The sequence below is a fragment of the Saimiri boliviensis genome, chromosome 4 (genome assembly GCF_048565385.1).
Source record: "Saimiri boliviensis isolate mSaiBol1 chromosome 4, mSaiBol1.pri, whole genome shotgun sequence".
NCBI classification, from domain to species: Eukaryota; Metazoa; Chordata; class Mammalia; order Primates; family Cebidae; genus Saimiri; species Saimiri boliviensis.
Window position 1 is genome coordinate 58,167,271 of NC_133452.1, and position 25,191 is coordinate 58,192,461.

Below are 25,191 nucleotides of genomic sequence, written 5' to 3' on the forward strand. Positions count from 1 at the left end.
CTAAGTGAAAGAAGCCAGACCAAAAAGGATACAAACTGTTTGACTTCTTTCACATGACATTCTACAAAAGGCTATGGAAGCAGAAAATGGACTATTGGTTGTTAAGGTTTAGGAGAGAGGGGAGTGTTGACTGCAAAGGGGATGTATAGGGGGAACTTGCACAGTTCTGGGTTGGTGGAAGTTTGATGAACTATTCATTCATCAAACCCATAGAACTGTACTTTACCATAAACAAGCAATGAAGTTTAATGTCACCAGTGATTATATCATGTGGGTGTCATGTACCCCCTCATATGATGTGATAACAAGGGTACTGCACCTCTGTGGTAGTCTTTCCCAAAACTCGTACCTCCAGTCTACTCATGAGAAAAACATCAGACAAACCCAGATTGGGAGTTGTCCTACAGGTTATCTCATCAATACTCATGACCGTGAAGGTCATGAAAAGAGAGACAGACAGATAAATAGACCAGAGGAGACCGGGAAGACATGGCAACTGAATGCAGTGTGGTGTCCTATATTGGATCCTGGAACAGAAAGGGGACATTAGTGGAAAAACTGGTGAAATTTAAATAAAATGTTTTGTTTAGTTAACAGAAATCTTCCAGTGTTAGTTTCTTTGTTTTGACAAATATACCATGATAATGTGTTACCAATGAGGGAAACCAGGTGTCCAGTATATGGAAACTCTCTGTACTACCCTTGGGACTTTACTGTAAATCCAAAATTATTCAAATATAAAAATGTCACTGGGGAAAATAATAAGTCAGTTAACACTGTCAAATATAAGTCAGAGTTTAAGACAGATTGAGGAATGGAAGAATTCTAGAGTATATACATTAGGTATTAGAGAAAGGAGGTAATTTTCATAATCAGTTTTTTCCAGTAGCAAAATGCCATCTCAAAAAAAAGAAAAGTTGATCTCATGGAGGTAGAAAGTAGAATGGTAGTTACTAGAGGCTGAGAAGGGTTTATGGGAGGGGTTCCAGGAAGACATGAAGACAGGTTGGTTAATGGGTATAGACATACAATTAGACAAAATAAGTTCTAGTGTTTGATAGCATAGAAGAGTGGTTGCAGTTAACAATATATATTTCAAAATAACTAGAAGAGAGGATTCAAATGTTCTTGACACAAAGAAATGATGAATAATGTTCAGGCTGATAGACATACTAAGTACCTTGATTTTGTCCTTACACTGTATGCATGTATCAAAATACCACATGTGCCCCATAAATATGTACAAATATTATGTATCAATAAAAGGAGATCTGTAATTTATGAGTAATAAAATTTTTAAAAGAACATTTACCTTCTAAAAAGTAATCATATGCAGATTAAAAGTAGAATTTATTCCTTTTACCTTTCTGTTCCTAGGTGATACATTGCATGCATCTGGATCCTGCAAGAATCGTTTATCAGGAAATTCTGTTGCTGGTACTTTATTTCGGTGGGAACAAGATGAGATACCAAGGTTAGTTAACATTGTAAAGGAAATGAAAATTTTACATATATCCTAGTTGTGATCAGAAATCAGTAGTTACTGTTACTAAATTTTAACCTTTTATTGTATCTTTTTAATCTATAGCTTCTCAAAAAAAGCAAATCTCAATGTTAGTATGTTACAGGAATAAATGATTTAAAAAACAGACCATAAAAATGTATCTAGTTATTACCTAATTAACAAAAGGAATATGAGGTAAATACTGTTATACTTTTCTGCAGCATTCATCTTCATCATGCATTCTAATTTGATATCCTATAACTTAAGTTAAAAAATTACATTTATAACAAAATAGTAATTTAAAACAAAAAGTAAATATTTTAACTAAAACCCCTAAAATTTATAAATATTAAATATGTAATAAAGTATTTTGACATGCTCTGTTTTTGAATAATATTTGTAATTTCTTTGTTTCATTATTGATTAGACTTTTTTAGACACAATGTACTCCAGTTGCTTGGATTTTTCTGTTAGAAAGCAGCTATGTATTGGCTTATGCAAATTTTTTACTCATACTATTTTTAAGTACTGGTGCTGATTTTTAGTTCTGAAAACTACTACATCTCCATAGGAAAGCCTTGTGTTCTGAATATCTGAAGTAGTTTTGTAATAAAGGCAAGTTGCCAATTGCTTGGATTTTTCTGTTAGAAAGCAGCTATGTATTGGCTTTTGCAAATTTTTTACTCATACTATTTTTAAGCACTGGTGCTGATTTTTAGTTCTGAAAACTACTACATCTCCATAGGAAAGCCTTGTGTTCTGAATATCTGAAGTAGTTTTGTAATAAAGGCGAGTTGGAAATTTCTACTGTGAGACTATCTTTTGATGTTACTGTTTCCCTCCTTTCTCTCAAATGTGCCACTTCTGGAATAATCATTCTTGGTATTTCCAACATAAATATTTCAAATCACCAAACTCTTTCATGTAAGAAAACTGTTGATTATAAACTCTTAAAAATCTGATACTTCAATTTGTGTTAAATTGTATAAATGAAGAGGACAACCCACATTTTGCTGTTGTTGAGACAAGGTCTCGCTCTGTTGTCCAGACCAGAATGCAGTGGTGCAATCTCGGCTCACTGCAACCTCTGCCTTCTGGGCTCAAGTGATCCTCCCACCTTAGCCTCCCAAGTATCTGGGATTACAGGTGCATAACACCATGCCTGGCTAATTTTAAAAATACTTTTGTAGAGATGAGGTCTCACTATATTGCTTAGCCTCCCAAGTATCTGGGACTACAGGTGCATAACACCATGCCTGGCTAATTAAAAAAATTTTGTTGTAGAGATGAGGTCTCACTGTATTGCTCAGGCTGGCTTCCCAAGCTGAAGCTGAGATCACATGCCTGAGCCACCAAGCCCAGCTGACAGTCTACATTGAGAATATTTTTTCTGAAAGATAAAGGGATATATTGTGATTGGTTGGCTAGTATATTTCTCCTCTATTAATGGTGAAAAGATATGTGTGTATGTGTGTCTAAATATACACCTATGAGTACATATGTATGTTATTTGAGTTGTAAAAATTCTATGGTTTTAACCAACTAACATATAATAATATTCCATTAATATTTCCTTTAAAATAGACAATGGAAAATGAGGTTTTGCTAACATGTTTTTCTTTCTCTTTTTTTTTTTTTTTTTTTTTTTGAGATGGAGTCTTGCTCTGTCACCAGGCTGGAGTGCAGTGGCGCAACCTTCGCTCACTGCAACCTCCACCTCCTCGGTTCAAGCTATTGCTCCTGCCTCAGGCTCCTGAATAGCTGGGACTACAGGCATGCACCACCACGCTCAGCTAATTTTTGTAATTTTAGTAGAGAAGAGGTTTCACCATGTTGGCCAGGATGGTCTCAATCTCTGATCTAATGATCGGCCTGCCTCAGCCTCCCAACATGCTGGGATTACAGGCATGAGCCACTGCGCCTGGCTCATATTTTTCTTAAAACATTAAAAGATGTTTCAAGGCCAGGGCGCAGTAGCTTACACTTATAATCCCAGCACTTTGGGAGGCCATGGTAGGCAGATCACTTGAGGTCAGGAGGTCAAGACCAGCCGGGCCAACATGGTGGAAACCCTTCCCTAATAAAAATACAAAAATCAGACCTGCGTGGTGGTGCGTGCTTGTAATCCCAATGACTTGGGAGCCTGAGGCAGGAGAATCACTTGAACCTGGGAGGTGGAGGTTGTAGTGAGCTGAGATCGCACCACTGCACTCCAGCCTGGGCAATGGAGTGAGACAAAAAAAAGTGTTTCAAATCAAAAGTTAATGAAATATGTCATCACCCACTTTCTAGTAAAATTATGGATCTCCCCTTTTCACTTGGTGTCCATTTTTGTGCGAGGCCTAAATTTTGAAATGAGTAAACAAGGATCCACACTTGATGTTATCTCTTTATTCTGTTAAGCAGGGTTAATTATGTGGTGTCTTCCTTATCTTCTCTTGGGGGACTGATGAAAAGCAAATGCTTTTGAGTCAAAGATCATGAATGGGAAAAAATCCTTTGTAGTTCTCATAAAAATTAATGACCTTGTGGTACCATTACTTTTCCTAGCTACGATCCTAGTGTTGATCATTCATGTAGTTTATCAATTCTATAGTTATGAAGAATTTTAAAGTATTTCCCAGCTCCTCAGTAGTTGAGGGCAGGAAGAACAGTATCATTTGCCCACTTCTCAGTGTGCTTGCCTTCCCTTATCTCTTATTGCATGTTCTCCCTCATTTTTTTGAATACTGAAAAAGATGTCTCTAGGCAACTGATTTCATATGTGTATGGTTTTTTATGTATCCCTCTTTGGTCTTTATATTATCTTATCCCATTCTGCCCTGGGTATGACCATATGCTAAAACAGTTTATATTTGCTATATATAAAATATAATGAAACAAAGTATGTAGAATATGCTGCAAAAGGATCTTAATAGGGTTGTCAGTATAATATGCTTTATATTTTGTTTATCCTATTTTTCATTATGTATACACATACATTATCAATTTTGTCATGAATAATTGTGAATTAATATACCACGTTTTCTGGTTACCAGCTAAACATAAGGCAATTGTATAAGTATGAATAATCTTACAAAGCTTGCTCTCACATAATTATTGTGTTTTTTGTATCTTTTTATTGCAGCTCTTTAGTATTGGAAGGTGTTGAACCACAGAGTACATGTGAATTAGAAGTGGATGCTGTAGCTGCTGATATCTTAAATCGTCTGGACATAGAAGGTTCATATACGATTATTCTTAATATATGTTGTTATTTTTTAAAATTAATGATCGGCCGGGTGTGGTGGCTTATGCCTGTAATCCCGGCACTTTGGGAGGTTGAGGTGGGTGGATCACGAGGTCAGGAGATCGAGACCATCCTGGCCAACATGGGGACACTCTGTCTCTACTAAAATACAAAAAAAAATTAGCAAGGCGTGGTGGTGCACGCCTGTAGTCCTAGCTATTTGGGAGACTGAGGCAGGGGAATCGCTTGAACCCAGGAGGCAGAGGTTGCAGTGAGCTGAGATCACGCCACTGCACTCCAGCCTGGTGACAGAGCAAGACTCCATCCACCTCCCCACCCCCGGGAAAAAAAAAAAAAAAACAATGACCAAAGTAGAATAGAAAAAGTAGGAACAAAAACATTACAAGGGAACTAAGGTACTATAGAAAGAGGATACAAAATGTTGTGAATATTGCTTCAATACTGCTGATGAGATAGTAACTAATTTTGGTTTATGTTTTTATATAAATGAGTATATTTGAATAGATATACTAAAAGTAAGTATGACACTAAATTAAATTAGTCAATATAAAGCAATTTAATATACTCTGTCTTTTAATTTCTTAATTTTTAGATTATATATCAGCAAGGGGACTCTTAGGTCTGTTGACTATCATCAGATGTTTGAATTTTATTCACTTGCGTTTTTGGGAGCCGCTAGGAAGAAAACTAAAAAAGGAGTAACATAGTAAGTGTAGGTTGGGATAATTTGTCCACTTTATTACACAAAATATGTGATTGGGTTTGTTTTTTTTTTTTTGAGACGGAGTTTCGCTCTTGTTACCCAGGCTGGAGTGCAATGGCGCGATCTCGGCTCACCACAACCTCTGCCTCCTGGGTTCAGGCAATTCTCCTGCCTCAGTCTCCCAAGTAGCTGGGATTACAGGCACGTGCCACCATGCCCAGCTAATTTTTTTGTATCTTTAGTAGAGACGGGGTTTCACCATGTTGACCAGGATGGTCTCGATCTCTTGACCTCGTGATCCACCCGCCTCGGCCTCCCAAAGTGCTGGGATTACAGGCTTGAGCCACCGCGCCCGGCCGTGATTGGTTTTTTTAAAATGCAATATTTATTAAAGTTTAGATTTGTTTAGGCAAGTATTTTTTACTTTGACCCTTGTAGTATTGAAGTATTACTGTGATTACAGCTCAAATTGGTGGAAACCCTGGTCTACAGGCCATATGGGAAGATGAAAAGCAACGACGAAGAAACAGAAATGAAACTTCTCAAATTAGCCAACCCGAGTCCCAAGGTATAAACCTAATAGTGCTCTGATTATTCTTTTAAACCAAGTATTTCAATGGAAATGGTCATTGAGTTGTTCCTTTGACATTAGAGTTTACTTTTCAAATGACCTTTATATTTTCTGTGTGTTTTTCTTGTTGTCATTGCTGTACAGCCATTATTTATCTTTACAACTGTCTTTAATTTGTCACTTATCTCTCTTTCCATAAGAAGTTGACATTTTTACTGTTCTTTGTTTTTAGCGTACCTTGTCCTCTTGCCTCACTTTTTTGTTGTTTTCATTCTTTACTATGTTCTAGCCTTCTGTATTTCCAAATAAGGTATAGAAAATTCACCAAAGATCATGAATCTCAACTTAGAAACACTGTTTAGTACATTAAGCTTTGAAAATGTAGCCATTGAAATGCTGCCCTCAGTTTATTTTCTGAGTACATCATATAAGTTCTCACTTTGTTCATCATGCACAACCAATAGTCATATATTAAATGCTGCCACATTCAAAAAGAATTTGAGGGAGTTCACATAATACCATGGATACAACAAAATTTTAAAAATAAAAGAATAAAAGACATCATTCAAAAGGCAGATATATTATTTCAAAATACAGCAGTAAGCCTATATTGAAGTTCAATTAAACTTGTTATATCTTGGACCCTAAAAATGTTTTGATAAACTCTAAGTGCCTTTGATACTTTTAAAAAATAGAAATGTATTTCTTAAGGGGAAGATTTCTAATTTTAGGATATAATATATTTCTAGGTAGAGAACAATTATTTCTGTTTTAGATTTACATTTTAATTATAGAACTTAAACTGACTTTAAGTGCCTAATTTTATAACTTTAGTAACAACATTTTTCTTTTGTATGATTCTGTAATAAAACTACATTTAGGTTGTATTATATGTGTCTAGAGAAAGATAGGAAATTGCTGCCATTTTTAAAGCTGCTTTAGGAGAAGGGAAAATATTTTATTCATTTGCTCTCTACATTTTTTTAATGCACTTTTAAAATTCAAAGATCACAGGTTTGTGCCAGCAACAGAAAGTGAAAAAAATTTTCAGAAGAGACTTCAGGAAATTCTCAAACAGAATGATTTCTCTGTGTAAGTGGTTATTTATTATAGATCTCAGAACTAATTTTATTCCTTTGTTATCTAGTCTGTTATAAAGGATATGTTTTAATTAAGCAGAACGTTATCAGGATCTGTGGACTACAACGATGGATCCCAGGAGTTCTCTGCTGAGTTAACATTGCACTCTGAGGTTCTGTCTCCTGAAATGCTTCAGTGTACTCCAGCCAATATGGTAGAAGTTCACAAAGACAAAGAGTCAAGCAAAGGTAAGATTTTTTTTTCAAGTATACAGAAACTACTAGAACAGATATCTAGCACTGAGATGTTAATATTTGATTGAGTTTGCTAGGGTTTTTTTTTTCCCCTAAGAAATAAACATTGTGGATATAGCAAAAATTTCTCCCATTCTGTCACCCTTTCTATATTTCTAAAGGTAAGCAGTATCCTGAAGTTAGTGCAGACTGTTAGCATATATAATTTTATATTTGCTTTCAATGTTTGCCCACCATATATACCGTTGTTTTAAGTTTTAAATTTTACATAAATGATGTTCTGCTTAGCTTAGATGAAGCAACTTGCTTCTTTCACTCATATTTTTAAGCAGCTTGAGGTTTAATTTACATAACATAAAATTCACTCATTTTAAGTGTTTAATTCAGTGATTTATAGTAAATTTGCAAAATTGTGCAAACATCTTCACAATCCAATTTTAGAATGTTTCCATCAGCCCAGAGGATCCCTTGTGTCCATTTACAGTTATGCCTGTTTCCACCTCAAGCCCCAAGTAACCACTAATATATATGGACTTTTTCTATACTGTGTACCATATAAGTGAAACCATACAATATGTAGTGTTTTGTGTCTGCCTTCTTTTACTTAGCATAATACTTTCAAGGTTTAAACGCGTTGTAGTATCTATCAATATGTATGGAGAAATCACATTTTGTTAATCCATTTATCAGTCGATCAACATTTGAGTTGTTTTCACTTTTGGCTGGTAAGAATAGTCCTGCTGGCAGGGCACTGTGGCTCATGCCTATAATCCCAGCACTTTGGGAGGCAGAGGTGGGTGGATTACATGAGGTCAGAAGTTTACGACCAGCCTGGCCAACATGGTGAAACTCCATCTCTATTAAAAATACAAATATTAGCCAGGCGTGATGGCACACGCCTGTAATGGCTACTCAGGAGGCTGAGGCCAGAGAATCGCTTGAACCTGGGAGGCGGAGGTTGCAGTGAGCCAAGATTGTGCCAACTGCACTCCAGCCTGAGCGACAGAGCAAAACTTCATCTCAAAAAAAAAAAAAAAAAAAATAGTGCTGCTATAAGATTTTAGGATAAACATTATAAAAAGAGTTATAAAATGATATAAATAGTAACAAACAAAACAGTTTAAGAATAAACTTCACTGAAAGATTACCTTTGCCAAGCAAAAGAGGGCAAGTGGTAAATTTGTGTTTAATTTTTAGATAAACTTCCAAGCTGGTTTTAAAGTGACAGCAATGTTTTACTTTTCTACCAGCGTAGAATGTTTCTGTGGCTCCACATCCTAACAATTATTATTGTCTGTCTTTTTTAATGTAGCCATCCTAGTGTGTGACATAGAATCTTACTGTGGCTTTAATTTTCATTAGTCTCATTACTAATGATGTTGAGTATCTTTTATGTCAACATTGTAACTTTCAAATTTATCCTTTTTCATTCATTTTAGCTGCTGATTATTTGTTCCATTTTGAAAGTAAACAACAGTGTTTCTATTTCTCTACAAGTATTAGATAGTCTTTACTTTTGCCCTTAGTGCTCTATCTGTCTCCCTATGGCTATGTGCTGGAGTTTCTTTACCAAACACATGTAGAAGAGTGATTGCTAAATGTTAGGGTATATACGTTGTACTTTACCTAATAGCATCTGTTCTAACAGTTTTTCTATAATGCAATTAGCTTATATGTGATTGGTAAACAAGACAATAATAAAAGTTTTATTTAGAAGTCGCAGTGTTTCATATACAATTTTACTAGGTAGGCAAAGCCTCAACGTTTGATAGTATCAAATAATAGTGTCTCTGCATTTCAATCTGCATTTTCTAATTACTAATGAATTTGAGCATCTTAAAAGGCCATTTGGGTTTTTCTGAGAATTGATTACTCATGTTCTTTGCTCATTTTCTGTTGAGTCAGTTGTCTTTTTCTTATTTTTAGGAGTTCTTCATATTTTTTTTTTTCTCTCTCTCCCCCTTTTTTTTTTTTTTTTTGAGACAGAGTCTCGCACTGTCACCCCAGCTGGAGTGCAGTTGACGCAATCTTGCCTCACTGCAACCTCTGCCTCCCAGGTTCAAGCGATTCTCTGGCCTCAGCCTCCCAGGTAGCTAGGATTGCAGGCATCTGCCACCATGCTCAGCTAATTTTTTGTATTTTTAGTAGAGATGGGGTATCACTATGTTGGCCAGGCTGGTTCTGAACTTCTGACCTCATGATTCAGTCACCTCAGCCTTCCAAAGTGCTGGGATTACAAGTGTGAGCCACTGTGCCTGGCCTGAGTTTTTCATATTTTCTAGATATTTTATCAGTTATACTTACTGTAGAGGTGTTTTCTCTCCATCTAGCCTTGTCTTGTAAAAATCTTCAAAGAGAAATGTTAACTTATTTTTCCCCTTTTTGCTCCCATTTAAAAAAAAAGTTATCCTTGGAGTTTTACTTGTCTTCAATGTTAATGTCAAGTTTGCCAATAGTCCTTTATGGTTTAGTTTTGGTGTGCAATTTATGAGACCTTCCCTACCCTGATGTAATGAAGATTTTCTCTTAAATATTCATTTTAAGCCTTACGTGTACTTACAATTTGGTTTTTCACATTTAGATCTTTAATGCATCTGAAATTTTACATTTTATTTTTTAAATTTTTGTGGGTACATAGTAGGCATATATATTTTTGGGGTACATGGGAGATTTTGATACAGGCGTACAGTGTAATAATCACATGAGGGTAAATGGGGTGTCCATAGCCTCAAGCATTTATTTCTTTGTGTTACAAACATTCCAGTTATACTTTTAGTTCTTTTTAAATGTACAATAAATTATTGTTGACTGTAGTCACCCTATTGTGCTATCAAATGCTAGAGCTTATTCATTCTGTTTTTTTGTACTCATTAACCATCTGTCCTTCCCCATCCTACCCTACTTTCCTTCCTAGCTTCTGGTGACCATCATTCTACTCTCTATCTCCATGAGTTCAATTGTTATAATTATTAATTAGCCCCCACAAGTGAGTGAAAACATGCAAAGTATGTCTTTCTGTGCTGGCGTATTTCACGTAACATATGTCCTCCAGTTCCATCCATGTTGTTGCAAATGGCATGATCTCATTCTTTTTATGGCTGACTAGTACTCCATTGTGTAAATCTACCACGTTTTCTTCATCTGTATATCTATTGATGGACACTTAGATTGCTTCCAAATCTTGGCTGTTGTGAATAGGACTGTAATAAACATGGGAGTGCACATATCTCTTCAACTTGACATACCAATTTTATTTCCTTTGGATAAATGTTGAGTAGAGGGATTGCTGGATTATATGGTAGTTCTATCTTTAGTTCATTAAGGAACCTCCGTACTGTTCTCCATAGTGGCAGTACTAATTTACATTTCTACCAACAGTGTACAAGAGTTCCCTTTCCTCCACATCGTTGCCAGCATTCATTATTGCCTGTCTTTTAGAGAAAAGCCACTTTTACTGGGGTGAGATGATTTCTCACTGTAATTTTGATTTGCATTTCTCTGATGATCAGTGATGTTGAGTACCTTTTCACCTTTTGCCATTTGTGTGTCTTCTTTGGGGAAATGTCTGTTCAGATCTTTTGCCCATTTTTAAATCATGTTATTAGATTTTTTACTATTGAGTTATATATATTCTGGTTATTAATTCCTTGTCAGATGGATAGTTCACAGATATTTTCTCCCATTCTGTGGATTGTTTCTTTACTTTGTTGATCATTTCCTTTGCTGGGCAGAAGCTTTGTGTGATAACTTAATGTGATCCCATTTGTCTGTTTTTACTTTGATTGCCTGTGCTTTGGGGATATTTAACAAAAAAATCCTTGCTTAGACCAATATTCTAGGGAGTTTCCCCAATGTTTTCTTTTAGTAGTTTCATAGTTTGAGGTCTTAGATTTAAGTCATTTTGATTTGATTTCTGTGTATGGTGAGAGATCAGGGTCTAGTTCATTCTTCTGCATGTGGATAGCCAGTGTTTCCTCAGCACCATTTATTGAAGAGATCATTCTTTCCTTCAAGGTATGTTCTTGGCACCTTCATTGAAAACAAGTTCACTGTAGTTATGGATTTATTTCAGGGTTCTCTATTCCATTGGTCTGTGTGTCCGTTTTTATGCCAGTATCATGCTATTTTGGTTACTGTAGCTCTGTATTATAATTTGAAGTCAGGTAATGTGACCTTCAGTTTGTTTTTTTTGCTCAGGATGGCTTTGGCTATTCAGGGTCTTTTGTGGTTCCATATAAAGTTTAGGATTAATTTTTCTATTTCTGTGAAGAATGTCATTGGTATTTTGATACCAATAGGATTGCATCGAATCTGTAGATTGCTCTGGGTGGCTGTGGACATTTTATCAGTATTGATTCTTTCAATCCATGAACATTGTATGTCTTTTCCATTTTTTGGTGTCCTCTTCAATTTCTTGCATCAAGTTTTATAGTTTTCACTGTAGGTATGGTTCACTTCTTTGGTTAAGTTTATTCCTAGGTATCTTATTTGTAGCTATTGTAAATGGGGTTACTTTCTTGATTTCTCGTTCATATTGTTCACTCTTGGCATATGGAAATGCTACTGATTTTTGAATGTTGATCTTGTATCCTGCGGCTTCACTGAATTTGTTTTTTGGTGGAGTCTTTAGGTTTTTCCAAATATAAAATTGTATCATTGGCAGATAAGGATAATTTGACTTTTTCCTTTCCAATTTGGATGCCCTTCATTCCTTTCTTTTGTCTGATTACTCTAGTTAGGACTTCCAGTACAATGTTGAATAGCAGTAGTGAAAGTGGGCATCCTTGTCTTTTTCCAGTTCTTAAAGAATGGGCTTTCAATTTTTCCCAGTGCTATAAATGCACTGGGTCACAACTGAAGTCAGCATTTCCGTGGGTCTCACCCAAGGACTGCAGGAAGGTGCCGGAGTGTCACTTGTGTATACTCAAGGCCCAAGGACTTTTTACTGAGCAAGTGATGCATCCTGCCAGGTCTGAGTCCTGAGTCTTTCTCTTCAAGGGAGCATGTTCCCTGCTGGCTCAGAGAGTGTTAAGAGATGTCATCCAGCAGTTAGGGCCTGGAATATGTGTATCACGACTCTACCTGGTATCTTGTTTTACTATGGCTCAGCTGGTATCCAGGTTGCAAGATAAAGTTCTCTTTACTCTTCCCTCTCCTTTTTCTCTTGCAGAACAAAGGAGTCTTCTGCAGCTGTAAGTTGTGCTGCCTGGGACTGTGCAGGGGGTGACACAAGTAATTCCTTGGCTGCCCCAGTTACTCTCTCACCAGGTTGTATGTACCCTAAGTCGCTGGCTCCGAGCCCAGCACAGCACTGGGACTTGTCCAAGAATTGCAGTCCTTGTGGATTAGACTGCTTTTCAAGTTTATTTAGGACCCCAGATTGCTTTAGCCTGTGATAGTGAGGCTGGCTGGAACTCAGGTTCTGGACCATTGGAATGGGCAGTTTCCCTCTGGCTGGAGCTGGTCAAATGCTCTCTTCATAGGAACTGGCTAAATTCTATTCCATGTTGTTCCACTGTGACACGATAGCACTGAGTTCCAATGCAAAACAAAGTCCCACATTCACTGTGTTCTGTCTCCCCCAGGCACACAGATTTCTCTTTCCATGCCATAAGGCCACTGCCTGAGGCGTTGGGGGGAGGTGCAATTCATGACTGTCTTTTCTACCTTCTTCACTGCCTCTTTACTTGATAGGTTGTTAAAACCAAGTGCTGCGATTGTTCTCTTGACTTTTTATTCTGATGAAGGTGCTTTCTTGTGTGGATAGTTCAATTTGGTGTTCCTGCAGGGGGCGACAATTCCTGGACTGTTCTATATGGCCATCTTGTTACACTGAAATCACATTTATTTTTTTAAATATTAAATGTCTAATTGTATCCAGACAGCTAGCTTGTTATGCCAGCACATTTTTCACATAGGGTTTTTTCCCACACTGAATTTCCCCATGTCTTTCATGTTCCCCCCTGTTAATATCATACAGTTTTGATTACTGTTGCTGTAGAAGATCTTGTCAGGGCAGATCTTACTCAACTTCATAATTGTCTTGTCTGTTCTTAATCCTTTAAAAAAGCTCTCCCATGTTAATTTTAGATTGTTTTGTTTCTGTGAAGAATCCCTTGGGATATTATTAGAAATTCAACAAATTTATAGACTAGTTTAAGAACATATGTCTTTCTACATACATATATGTATATGTATATGTCTTTGTCAGATTGTCTCATCTGCAGCATAGTTCTCATTTTACTTGGTCTTCTTTTATGTCCTTCAATAACGTTTTATCTTTTTTGGAAAATAGTTGTATGTCTTTTGTTATATATATTCCAGGTGCCTTATAATTGTTGCAGTTGTGTAAGGTTTAGCTTTCAAAAATTAAATCTTCTAATTGCTGGCATTTAGGAACTTCTCCATCTTGTATCCAGCAAGTTTTGATTTTTTTTTTTAAATTTTATTTTTTTAACCACCAGCATTTGAAACACCTATAGCAACTTTTATTAGTGCTGATAATTTAGATGTATTTTCCCTCGGATTTTCAGTGTCTATATAGAGTTATCATGTATAAATATTACTTTTTTCATGTCTTACTGCACTGCCTAAGAATTCTCAGAATTCTCCCTTTTTAAGAATTTTTATAGATTGAAATAGTTTATTTATTGAAGATTTGGTATATCTCACCTGTAAAACCATTGTAGAGTCTGGTTTTTTGGGTGGATTTTGTATGTTAGAAGGTGAGAGGTAAGAGGGTAGACTTAAACCACTGGTTTAATTTCCATAATTGATATAGGTCTACGCAGGCTTTCTTTTTTTTTTTTATTTTTTTTGAGTCAGGTTTTTACGTCATTTTTTTCCTAAGAAATTATCCGTTTAATCTGATTTTTCCATGTTTTTGGTATAAAGTTGTTCACAGTATTATTCTAACACCTTTGGCACACCCACTTTTATTCCTAATACACTTTACTCATACCTTCTCTACAATTTTTTATCATCCCTGCCAAGATTGTCTATTTTATTATTAGTTTTAAAGAGCTAACTTGATTTTATTGATCTCTCAATTTTTTGTTTCAAAATAAGCTATTTTTCAGTTTTTTGGTTTTTTGTTCCTTTGTTCTGATTAAAGTCCTCAACCCAGCTATGTCCTAGGATATATTACCTCAAAAGTGTTTCTTTCTGAAATGGTTAACTCTTTTAAAAGCTAGAAACCCTTAAAGTCTGATTAAGTACCCGAAGCAGGAAAACAACTGTTTCCCAGTTAGCTGTCATGTAACTGCCTGTCATTTTTGGGTGTGTTGTCTTTTTATTCCCTGCTACTTTGTTTTTTAAATTCTCTCTCTCTCTCCTCGTGGCTGGGTTATAATATGGGATTCATTTTAATCTTGTTCTTACAATTATGTAATCTCTCCAAGAGTTAGACCCTCTGTAAAACGCACATGTTGAAAGACTAATATTTTTTGATATCTTTAAAATATAATAAATGTGACATATAATGAATTGAAAGTTTTCTGATAATTAATATAAAATGAACTTTTTAATTACTTAACCGTTTCTTTGTATTTTTATAGCACTTAAAATATTTCTGCTCAGTTATGGCAATGAAATGGAAAACCACAACTACAGTTCACAAACAGGCATGAAAAACCAACACATACCCCATTAGGAATTACACCAAACTTTTCCCTGTTTATGCATTTGAGAGTCCAATATACAAGTGTCAAATAATGAGCACTATCAAGTCTTTTTTTCTTAGAAGAGTTGAAAAACATTTATTTTAAATTTGTTGTTTTTGAATCATAGAGAATAAAGAATTTTAGTATTCAAATAAGACAGTTTATCTTTTCACTTTATGTATTTTAATATGCAGTGATTTTTATCAGTGATACAGCTACACACATTAAGTAGGATTAAAGAGATTATAAATATTTGGTGATTTATAGATTCAGTGGTTGTTTTGATGAATGCATGTGACTGGCTAAGTATTTCTGTGGCTTTTATGTTTTTTATTTGGCATGCATCATTAACATTTTGAAATTTAAAATAGGTTTATATGGTAATACTTCCAAATTTACACAAATTCTAAATGATAAATTTTAGATTTAGGCTCTTGCTTTAACTTTTTTTATTCTTTGTCAAATTAAGGTCACACTAGACACAAACTGGAAGAAGCTCTTATTAATGAAGAAGCAATTTTGAACCTCATGGAAAATAGTCAAACTTTTCAGCCTTTGACCCAGAGACTGAGTGAGTCACCTATTTTCAGTAAGTAACAGTGCTACCATAAATATTCAGTATTATAATTCAGAGAAAATGTGTTGTGAAGAGGTGTTTTTTCATTGACTTGAAGAAGTAAATGTTGCATGTTCAATAAACACTCTACTGAATATGAAAATGAAACCTTGCATTAAATCAAGTAGCTTATAGTTTAAAAAAAATTTGTGAAAGAATAATTTTTTTAACTTTACTTTGATTTGGAGGAAACCATATTACTTTAGAAGGAAAATGCATGTATTTTGAATTAACATTTTGCAAAGTTCAGTACATTACCAAAACATTGTAAGTGGCTCTTTCTTAGTAATCACAAATTTCACTGGAAGGGACACGGGTGGCTAGGGCCACAGTCCTGGCCTCTGCATCTTGTGGGCCAGGGCTGTGTTCAACCAGCCCTTCAGTGCCTCCCCTGAGTGGCAGCTTAGACTTCCTGGAGCCACTGCCAGCCTTTCCTGGCAAGGCCTCCCTACTAGGGGCTGACAGTGCTAGTTGTCCCCATGGCCAAGACCCTGTGTAGTCCCAGGCAGCCGTGGCTGGAGCACACAACATGTTTTTGTTCACTGTAGAAAGAACCACAAGCAAAAGGAAGAGAATGATGATTGTCTAGTAAAAAAAAAAGGCTAACTAAAGCAGACCCCTATGCTGGTTCTAATGACTAGATTATTTTTGCACATCAAGATGGAGAGGGTCATGTAGTAGATCTCTGCATTAGTGGCCTTTTTGTACCTGCAATGTAAGATGTTATATGTGAAAAAATGGATCAGATGACGGGAGAACAACTGTGAAATTGCCAGAAGGAAGCTTTAGATTAAGAACAGGATAATTGACAAAGATGAAGAAGTTGAAGCTGACAGCAATGTTAACCATCTCCCCAGTCTTGCCCTTTCTGATATCATGAAAAGGTTTGAAGAATAATTTGATGAGTTGTTAACAAAGAAAATAATTGAGTCCATGAGCTGTCCTTCCATGTACCTTGTTCTTTGGAAACCTTTCCCTGAACTTTCTGATAAGTCAAAGCTATCCTCTAATGCTAAAAACTGCACAGGAGAGAGCCAAACTAAGTGTGCAGCTACTGGCACTGCCTTCCCTTGGAAAACTGAGCTGTTCTTGGAACATCAGCGAACAAGGATATCTCTTTTTAATAATTTAGGCTGGGCCCGGTGGCTCACAACTGTAATCCCAGCACTTTGCGAGGCCGAGGCAGGTGGCTCACTTGAGTCAGGAGTTTTAGACCATCCTGGCCAATATGGCAAAACCCCCATCTCTAATAAAAATGCAAAAATTAGCTGGACATGGTGATGCATGCCTATAATCCCAGCCACTTGGGACGCTGAGGCAGGAGGATCACTTGAACCCAGGAAGCAGAGGTTACAGTGAGCCAAGATCACACACCACTGCACTCCAGCTTGGGTGATAAAGCAAGACTCCATCTCACATATACACACAAAAAGCACATTCCCCAGCTGTACCCTAGAAATTCTGATTCAGGGGACGTGGGTTGGAATTGAGAATGTTATTTTAATAATGTCCCTAAATTACTGTAATGCAGGTGGTCCAGGAATCAACTTTGATGGGAGAGCTACATCAACACCTGAACCTTTGTACCAACTGTATTCTTTCAGCCTGTGCCAATGTCTGTGATGTTGTTGTTATTTTATTATAAGTGATCTGAATTGTTGGATTATTAAGAAAACTTAAGTTATTCGTTGGTGATTATCGTACTTGTTTTATAGTGGACAGTAGTCCTGATGAGGCTCTGGTACATCTTCTTGCTGGTTTGGAAAGTGATGGATATCAGGGGGAAAGAAATAGGTTGCCATCACCATGTCGCTCCTTTGGAAATAATAAATATCCCCAAAATAGTGATGATGAAGAAAATGAACCACAGATTGAAAAAGAGGAAATGGAGCTTAGTTTGGTGATGTCCCAGAGATGGGACAGCAATATTGAAGAACATTGTGTCAAAAAGAGGTAATTTTTTAGTTATTTCAGTTGTTTTATTACTTTCTTTTATCATTATCTTTGTCCTTCAATCAGAAATTACTTACTACTATTCTTCATGGTGTAAAATACCTTATAAACTAGATTGATGTTTTAAAATTCATTTTTAGTGGTCTGTTTTTCATGTGGCATATACTCCATATTTCAAGCAAAACAAAGTTTTGGCAAAATTGAAGTGCCTTTCTATCTCAGAACTTGACAAAAAGAATGCCCCGTGATAGTTGAACTGTTGTATATCAGAGCAACAATGTACAGAGTCAGCCTGAAGACAGGGAATGGCTTTAGGGTCTGATTAGACTAATGGAATTAAGGTTAAAAACAAATAAATAAAAGACTGAGAAGCAAACACTGGTATTCTGGTTTGTTTCTCAAAATAAATGATTAAGTTGATGCCATGGTTTTCTCAATCAGTCTCTGTGAACTTGATTGGTTCAAGTCTGCCCTTTAGTTACATGCTCTGTGTATGGAAAAATCTAGGCCCGTGAGCCTGAAAGACTGAGTATGCCTCTCCTTTAAACTTCTGTAGGCTAGATTAGAACTTTTTTGGACTAAATTTTCAACCCAAAACCCATCACTGAAAGATGAAAGAGGTTAATCCATAAATTCAGTGTTTACATGTAAATGACAAAAGTTTTAATTTTTCTCCTTAATACGTCAGCTATAGAAATCTCCAGATATGATGTTAAATTCTTTCCTCTAACATTGTCACTGCTATAATAATGGGCATAGTTGATCCTGTGATTAAATTTATGCTTGTATGCTCATTGGCTGAACCAATTTGGTGAAAACTATGCCCAGTTTAACCTTGAGAAAACAAACCTAAACATTTTGTACATGTATATTAGAGAGACATTGAATAGTAGAAGCACAGTGTCTAGAAAAGGATATAGTTAATTCTACTCTGTATATTGGATATCATATTCTGTGCTAAGTACCATATTTTAAGAATACTGGGGAAGAAAACTAGAAGGATCTGTGAGCACTGTCACTTTTGAAGAACTTCTGAATGGAGAATGTTTAATCTAATCAGAATTACAAGATAAATGAGAAATGCCTTTACATATTTTAAAGATTATCATGTGGAAAATGGCATCAACCTGCTCTGTATAGCTAGAGAGAACAAAATAGAATCATGTATGGAAGTTGAAAGATTTTGTGTATTACAAGCACACAAGACAACTATTAACAATTAAAGCCATTAACAATTGAAAGATTGCCCTGTGAGACAGCAATCCCCTTATATAGATTATAGAAAAACAGAGAGCGTCTCAGGTTGGTTAAAAATTGGGTTTTTGCATTGGGTAGAAAGTTGGACTAGACCTCTGATGTCTCTTTCAGCTCTGACAGGAGTGATTTTTATGACGAATTGTGATTTGGAAAGGCTTACTGGAAAAACAGTTCCAGTGTAATAAATATAATAAAATAGTAATTTCAAATTTTTGAGATTAGAGACAGAAAAAATTGGGTATGAATAGAAAAAAGTTTGCCCATTCAGTTAAAATGGAAAGCATCAAGTTAATTAATATCAATATGAGACAAAACTTAAAGAGACTGGGCTTCACAGTCCATCTGAATTTCTCAGTAACCCTACTTTGTAGTTATTGTCAGATTGACTGAACACCTTTACTACTTCCCTCTCTCATCTTCAGTATTTTCTCTTCAGCCCTGACCTTGGTGCCCCTTCACTCATCTCTGTTCTTGTTTCTTCCAATTCAGAATGCAGGAATTGTAGTGTATTTTAGCTCATGTGAAAAGGATTATAAAGTTTACTTACAATAACTGTTTCTAAGTTACTATAGTAAGACTTGTTAACAAAGCAAAGTAAATATGCTTTTCTCGAAGTTACAATTTTCAGATTTTTTTATTGTTTTACTGTGTAGTAACTTAGATACATTATAGAGTTAACTTAGATACAATGTTAGAGTTAACTTAGATACATTATTATAGAGTTAACTTAGACACATTATTTACATCTGAGATGGCCTTTTCTAATGATCATACTCACCAGTGAATCTTAATATTCTCCAGATCACTGTGCAGAAGTACCCACAGAAGCTCAACTGAAGATGATGACTCATCTTCAGAAGAAGAAATGGAATGGAGTGATAACAGTTTGCTTCTAGCCAATCTTTCTATACCTCAGTTAGATGGAACTGCAGATGAAAATAGTGGTAAGGAAACAAGTCTACTGTGAGAAATTGGCTATTTAAGATCTAAGATATATTTGATTTTGGGGCCAGGTGCCCTGATTCACACCTATAATCCCAGAACTCTGGGAGGCCAAGGCGAGAGGATCACTTGGATTCAGGAGTTTGAGACCAGCCTGGGTGACATAGTGGGAGACTGTCTCTAAAAAAACTAAAAAAAGAAAAAAAAAATTAGCTCAGTATCGTGGTGCATGCCTATAGTCCCAGCTACTCAGTCCCCAGCTACTCCCACTGAGTTGGGAGAATAACTTGAGCCCAAGAGTTTGAGGCTGCTGTGAGCTGTGATTGCTCCATGGCATTCCAGCCTGGGCAACAAAGCAAGATCCTGTCTCAAAAAAAAAAAAAAAATAGTAAATAAATAAATACGACTTTGAAATTGTAATTATATTTTCTATATAGTTGGCTAAGTAAGGCTGTAGTGATGTTTTGTTCTTCACAACTTTTTCTTTTGAAAGAATGTAGATACATGATTTGTTTCTCATTTCTAGAAGGATATAACATTTGTTGATCACTGATTTCAAGCTTTGTAAACTAATGTTATTGTGTAAGTAGAATAAGAAACTAAAAAATATGCTCAGTTTATTTGAAGTGATAATGTAAAGCATATTATTTTACAAACATTTTTAAAGTGACAGTATTTTTCCCTTATTCTCCAGAGGCACTGAATAGTAATATAATCTATTTCTGATCAATGGAATATGTGTTTAAAATGATGACTTGTAACTAACTATATTTAGATTGAGTTATTAATGATAAGGATTACCTTTTTGTTAAGATAATCATTTTAAACATACAAACTTAATTTTATGTAATTTTTTTCATAGGGTTAGTATTAATATCTTGATGTGGGAAAATGTCTTAAAAATTAAAAGAGTAAAGTGAAATAAATTATTCTTTCCTCCTCATTTCAGACAATCCATTGAACAACGAAAATTCTAGAACCCACTCTTCTGTAATTGCAACAAGCAAGCTATCAGTCAAACCCTCCATCTTTCACAAAGATGCTGCTACATTAGAACCCTCATCTTCTGCTAAGTTTACCTTTCAGTGTAAACACACAAGTGCCCTTTCTTCCCATGTTTTGAACAAGGAAGATTTAATTGAAGACCTTTCACAGACAAACAAAAATATAGAAAAAGGTCTAGATAATTCAGTCACTTCTTTTACAAATGAAAGCACTTACTCTATGAAATACCCTGGATCTTTAAGCAGTGGTGTTCATTCAGAAAATTCTCATAAAGAGAATAGTAAGAAAGACATCCTCCCAGTATCTTCATGTGAAAGTAGTATTTTTGATTATGAAGAAGATATTCCATCTGTTACAAGACAAGTACCAAGTAGAAAATATACAAATATCAGAAAAATCGAAAAGGATTCCCCTTTTATACATATGCACCGTCATCCTAACGAGAATACATTGGGCAAAAATTCTTTCAACTTTTCTGACTTAAATCATTCAAAAAATAAATTATCCTCTGAAGGAAATGAAAAAGGAAACAGCACAGCTCTGAGTAGTTTATTCTCTTCATCATTTACTGAAAACTGTGAATTGCTCTCATGCTCAGGGGAGAATAGAACTATGGTGCATTCTCTTAATAGCACCACTGACGAAAGTGGACTAAATAAACTTAAAATTAGATATGAAGAATTTCAAGAACATAAAACAGAAAAGCCAAGCCTCAGCCAGCAAGCAGCACACTATATGTTTTTTCCCAGTGTTGTTCTTTCTAACTGTCTCACTAGACCACAGAAACTATCTCCTGTCACATACAAATTACAACCTGGCAATAAACCATCCCGGTTAAAATTGAATAAAAAGAAACTTGCAGGTCATCAGGAGACTTCTACCAAAAGTAGTGACAGTGGATCCACAAAAGATAATTGTATACAAAATAATCTTTGTAACAGTAATCTTGAGAAGGATAATGCATTGGCCAGTGATTTAACTAAAACAACTCGTGGAGGTTTTGAAAATAAAACACCCACAGATGGTTTTATAGACTGTCACTTTGGAGATGGAACATTAGAAACTGAGCAGTCCTTTGGACTGTATGGAAATAAATACACACTTAGAGCCAAACGCAAGGTAAATTATGAGACTGAAGACAGTGAGTCAAGTTTTGTAACACACAACTCAAAAATTAGCCTACCTCATCCCATGGAAATTGGTGAAAGTTTAGATGGAACTCTCAAATCTCGAAAACGAAGAAAAATGTCTAAAAAGCTGCCCCCTGTCATCATAAAGTATATTATTATTAATAGATTTAGAGGGAGAAAAAATATGCTTGTGAAGCTAGGAAAAATAGACTCTAAAGAAAAACAAGTAATATTAACAGAAGAAAAAATGGAATTATATAAAAAGCTTGCACCTTTGAAGGACTTTTGGCCAAAAGTTCCTGACTCCCCTGCAACCAAATACCCCATTTATCCACTAACACCAAAGAAAAGTCACAGAAGAAAGTCAAAACATAAGTCTGCTAAGAAAAAAACTGGTAAGCAACAAAGGACAAATAATGAAAATATTAAAAGAACTTTGTCTTTTAGGAAAAAACGATCACATGCTATTCTTTCTCCTCCCTCACCATCTTACAATGCTGAAACCGAAGATTGTGACTTGAATTATAGTGATGTCATGTCTAAACTAGGTTTTCTTTCTGAGAGAAGCACAAGTCCCATAAATTCTTCTCCACCTCGCTGCTGGTCTCCCACAGATCCAAGAGCTGAAGAAATCATGGCTGCTGCAGAAAAAGAGGCAATGCTTTTTAAGGGTCCTAATGTATATAATAGTAAGACCGTTAATTCTCGTATAGGAAAAAATAGTCGTGCAAGAGCACAGGTTAAGAAATCAAAAGCAAAGCTTGTTAATCCCTCTGTAGTTACTAAGAAAAGGAACAAACGAAGTCAGACAAATAAACTAGTAGATGATGGAAAAAAGAAACCAAGAGCAAAACAAAAAACAATTAAGAAAGGCACAACAAGAAAGCATGTAACACTTACGGATGAAAAAATAAAGTCTCAGTCTGGTGCTGAAGTTAAGCTTGCACTGAAACACCAGAATGTATCTGAACTTGCAGGTAGTTCTGGAGGCTCTCAACTACTTTTTAAACAGAAAGATCTGCCACTAATGAGCTCTGCTGTAGATCATCCCCTTTCTACTCCCCTACCCATTGGAATTAATGCACAACAGAAATTATCTGGCTGCTTTTCTTCTTTCTTAGAAAGCAAGAAGTCTGTAGATTTGCAGACATTCGCCTGTTCACGAGATGATTTACATCCATCTGTTGTTTGTAATTCTATAGGACCTGGAATCTCAAAAATTAATGTTCAAAGGCCTCATAATCAAAGTGCTATGTTTACTTTAAAGGAATCAACCTTAGTTCAAAAAAATATATTTGACCTTTCCAACCATTTGTCTCAGGTAGCACAGAATACACAGATCTCTTCGGGTATAATGTCTCCAAAGATAGAAGATAATGCAAATAATATACAGAAAAACTATTTGACATCAGTTGGAAAGTTAAGTGAATATCGCAATTCCCTAGAATCAAAGCCAGACCAAGCATATACCCCTAATTTTTTGCATTGCAAGGACAGTCAGCAGCAGATTGTGTGCATAGCAGAACAGTCAAAGCACAGTGAAACTTGTTCTCCAGGAAATGGAGCTTCAGAGGAAAGCCAAATGCCTAATAATTGCTTTGTAACTTCCTTGAGAAGTCCAGTCAAACAAATAGCATGGGAACAAAAGCCAAGGGGCTTTATTTTAGATATGTCAAATTTTAAACCTGAAAGAATAAAACAAAGGTCATTATCAGAAGCAATTTCACAAACCAAAGCACTTTCTCAGTGTAAAAATCAAAATGTGTCAACACCTTCAGCATTTGGTGAAGGACAGTCTGGACTGGCAGTTCTAAAAGAATTGTTACAAAAAAGACAGCAGAAAGCACAAAATGCAAATATTACACAAGACCCATTATCTAATAAACATCAACCAAATAAAAATATTTCTGGTTCACTTGAACATAACAAAGCAAATAAGCGGACTCGATTGGTAACATCCCCAAGAAAACCTCGAACTCCCAGAAGTACAAAACCAAAAGAAAAAATCCCCAAACTTCTCAAAGTAGACTCTTTAAATTTCCAAAACTCTAGCCAGTTGGATAATTCCCTATCGGATGATAGTCCCATCTTTTTTTCAGATCCAGGTTTTGAAAGTTGTTATTCGCTTGAAGATAGCTTATCTCCTGAACATAATTATAATTTTGATATTAACACAATAGGTCAGACTGGATTTTGTAGCTTTTATTCTGGAAGTCAGTTTGTCCCAGCTGATCAGAATTTGCCTCAGAAGTTCCTAAGTGATGCTGTTCAGGATCTTTTTCCAGGACAAGCTATAGAAAAACATGAGTTTTTAAGTCACGACAGCCAGAAATGTGATGAAGACAAGTATCATGCTGCAGACTCAGCCTCATGGATTAGATCTAGTACTTTAAGTCCTGAAATGTTTGAGAAATCATCCATAGATAACAATGAGAGTCATCGCCACAACCAGTGGAAAAACAGCTTTCATCCTTTAACAACTCGGTCTAATTCAATAATGGATTCTTTCTGTGTTCAGCAGGCAGAAGACTGTCTAAATGAAAAATCTAGATTGAATAGGAGTTCAGTAAGCAAAGAAGTGTTTCTTAGCCTCTCACAGCCAAACAATTCAGACTGGATTCAAAGTCACAGCAGAAAAGAAATGGGACAGTCTCTTGATTCAGTCAATACCTCTTTTAGTGCAATACTCTCCTCCCCTGATGGTGAACTTGTGGACATGGCCTGTGAAGATTTAGAACTGTATGTTTCAAGAAACAATGATGTGTTGACACCAACTCCTGATAGTTCACCAAGATCTACTAGTTCTCCCTCACAATCTAAAAATGGCAGTTTCACCCCTCGAACTGCTCACATTCTGAAACCACTTATGTCCCCACCAAGTAGGGAGGAAATTATGGCAACTTTGTTGGATCATGACCTTTCAGAGACTATTTACCAGGAACCATTTTGCAGTAATCCTTCTGATGTACCAGAAAAGCCCAGGTAATCAGGATTATTTTTTCCCTGGGGTCACTCTGAATGATTATGATATATACAATTCTGCTATAGGGAATGAAAAAAAAGAATATAATATATACAGCGTTTGGTTACACGACGACTAGTTTTCTGTGATACTGTATTTATTAGTATATCATTGTAGGAAGTATTTCTAATTACAGACTTATTAAGAAAATTCAAACACTAACTGGATGGTTACACCTAGAGAAATTTATTTAAGTTGACTTGGATCTACTATTATTTAACGCTGTGTCTTCATTAAAAATTA

General features: G+C 35.8%; 1 protein-coding gene across 7 annotated transcripts in view; it reads left to right on the plus strand.

Annotated features, from left to right (window-relative positions):
• Window positions 1-25,191, plus strand: part of REV3L (REV3 like, DNA directed polymerase zeta catalytic subunit) — a 180,175-nt gene that overhangs the window by 84,072 nt on the left and 70,912 nt on the right. For 5 of the 7 annotated variants that reach the window (XM_074397594.1, XM_074397599.1, XM_074397600.1 and 2 more), the window contains 9 exons: window positions 1,378-1,474; window positions 4,632-4,726; window positions 5,921-6,025; window positions 7,036-7,120; window positions 7,205-7,356; window positions 15,493-15,612; window positions 17,355-17,592; window positions 19,651-19,793; window positions 20,741-24,908. In XM_074397594.1, coding sequence (XP_074253695.1) covers window positions 1,378-1,474; window positions 4,632-4,726; window positions 5,921-6,025; window positions 7,036-7,120; window positions 7,205-7,356; window positions 15,493-15,612; window positions 17,355-17,592; window positions 19,651-19,793; window positions 20,741-24,908 — 5,203 coding nt within the window. The remainder of the gene's footprint in view (window positions 1-1,377; window positions 1,475-4,631; window positions 4,727-5,920; window positions 6,026-7,035; window positions 7,121-7,204; window positions 7,357-15,492; window positions 15,613-17,354; window positions 17,593-19,650; window positions 19,794-20,740; window positions 24,909-25,191) is intronic. The other 2 variants (XM_074397598.1, XM_039464970.2) reach the window with 1 other exon arrangement.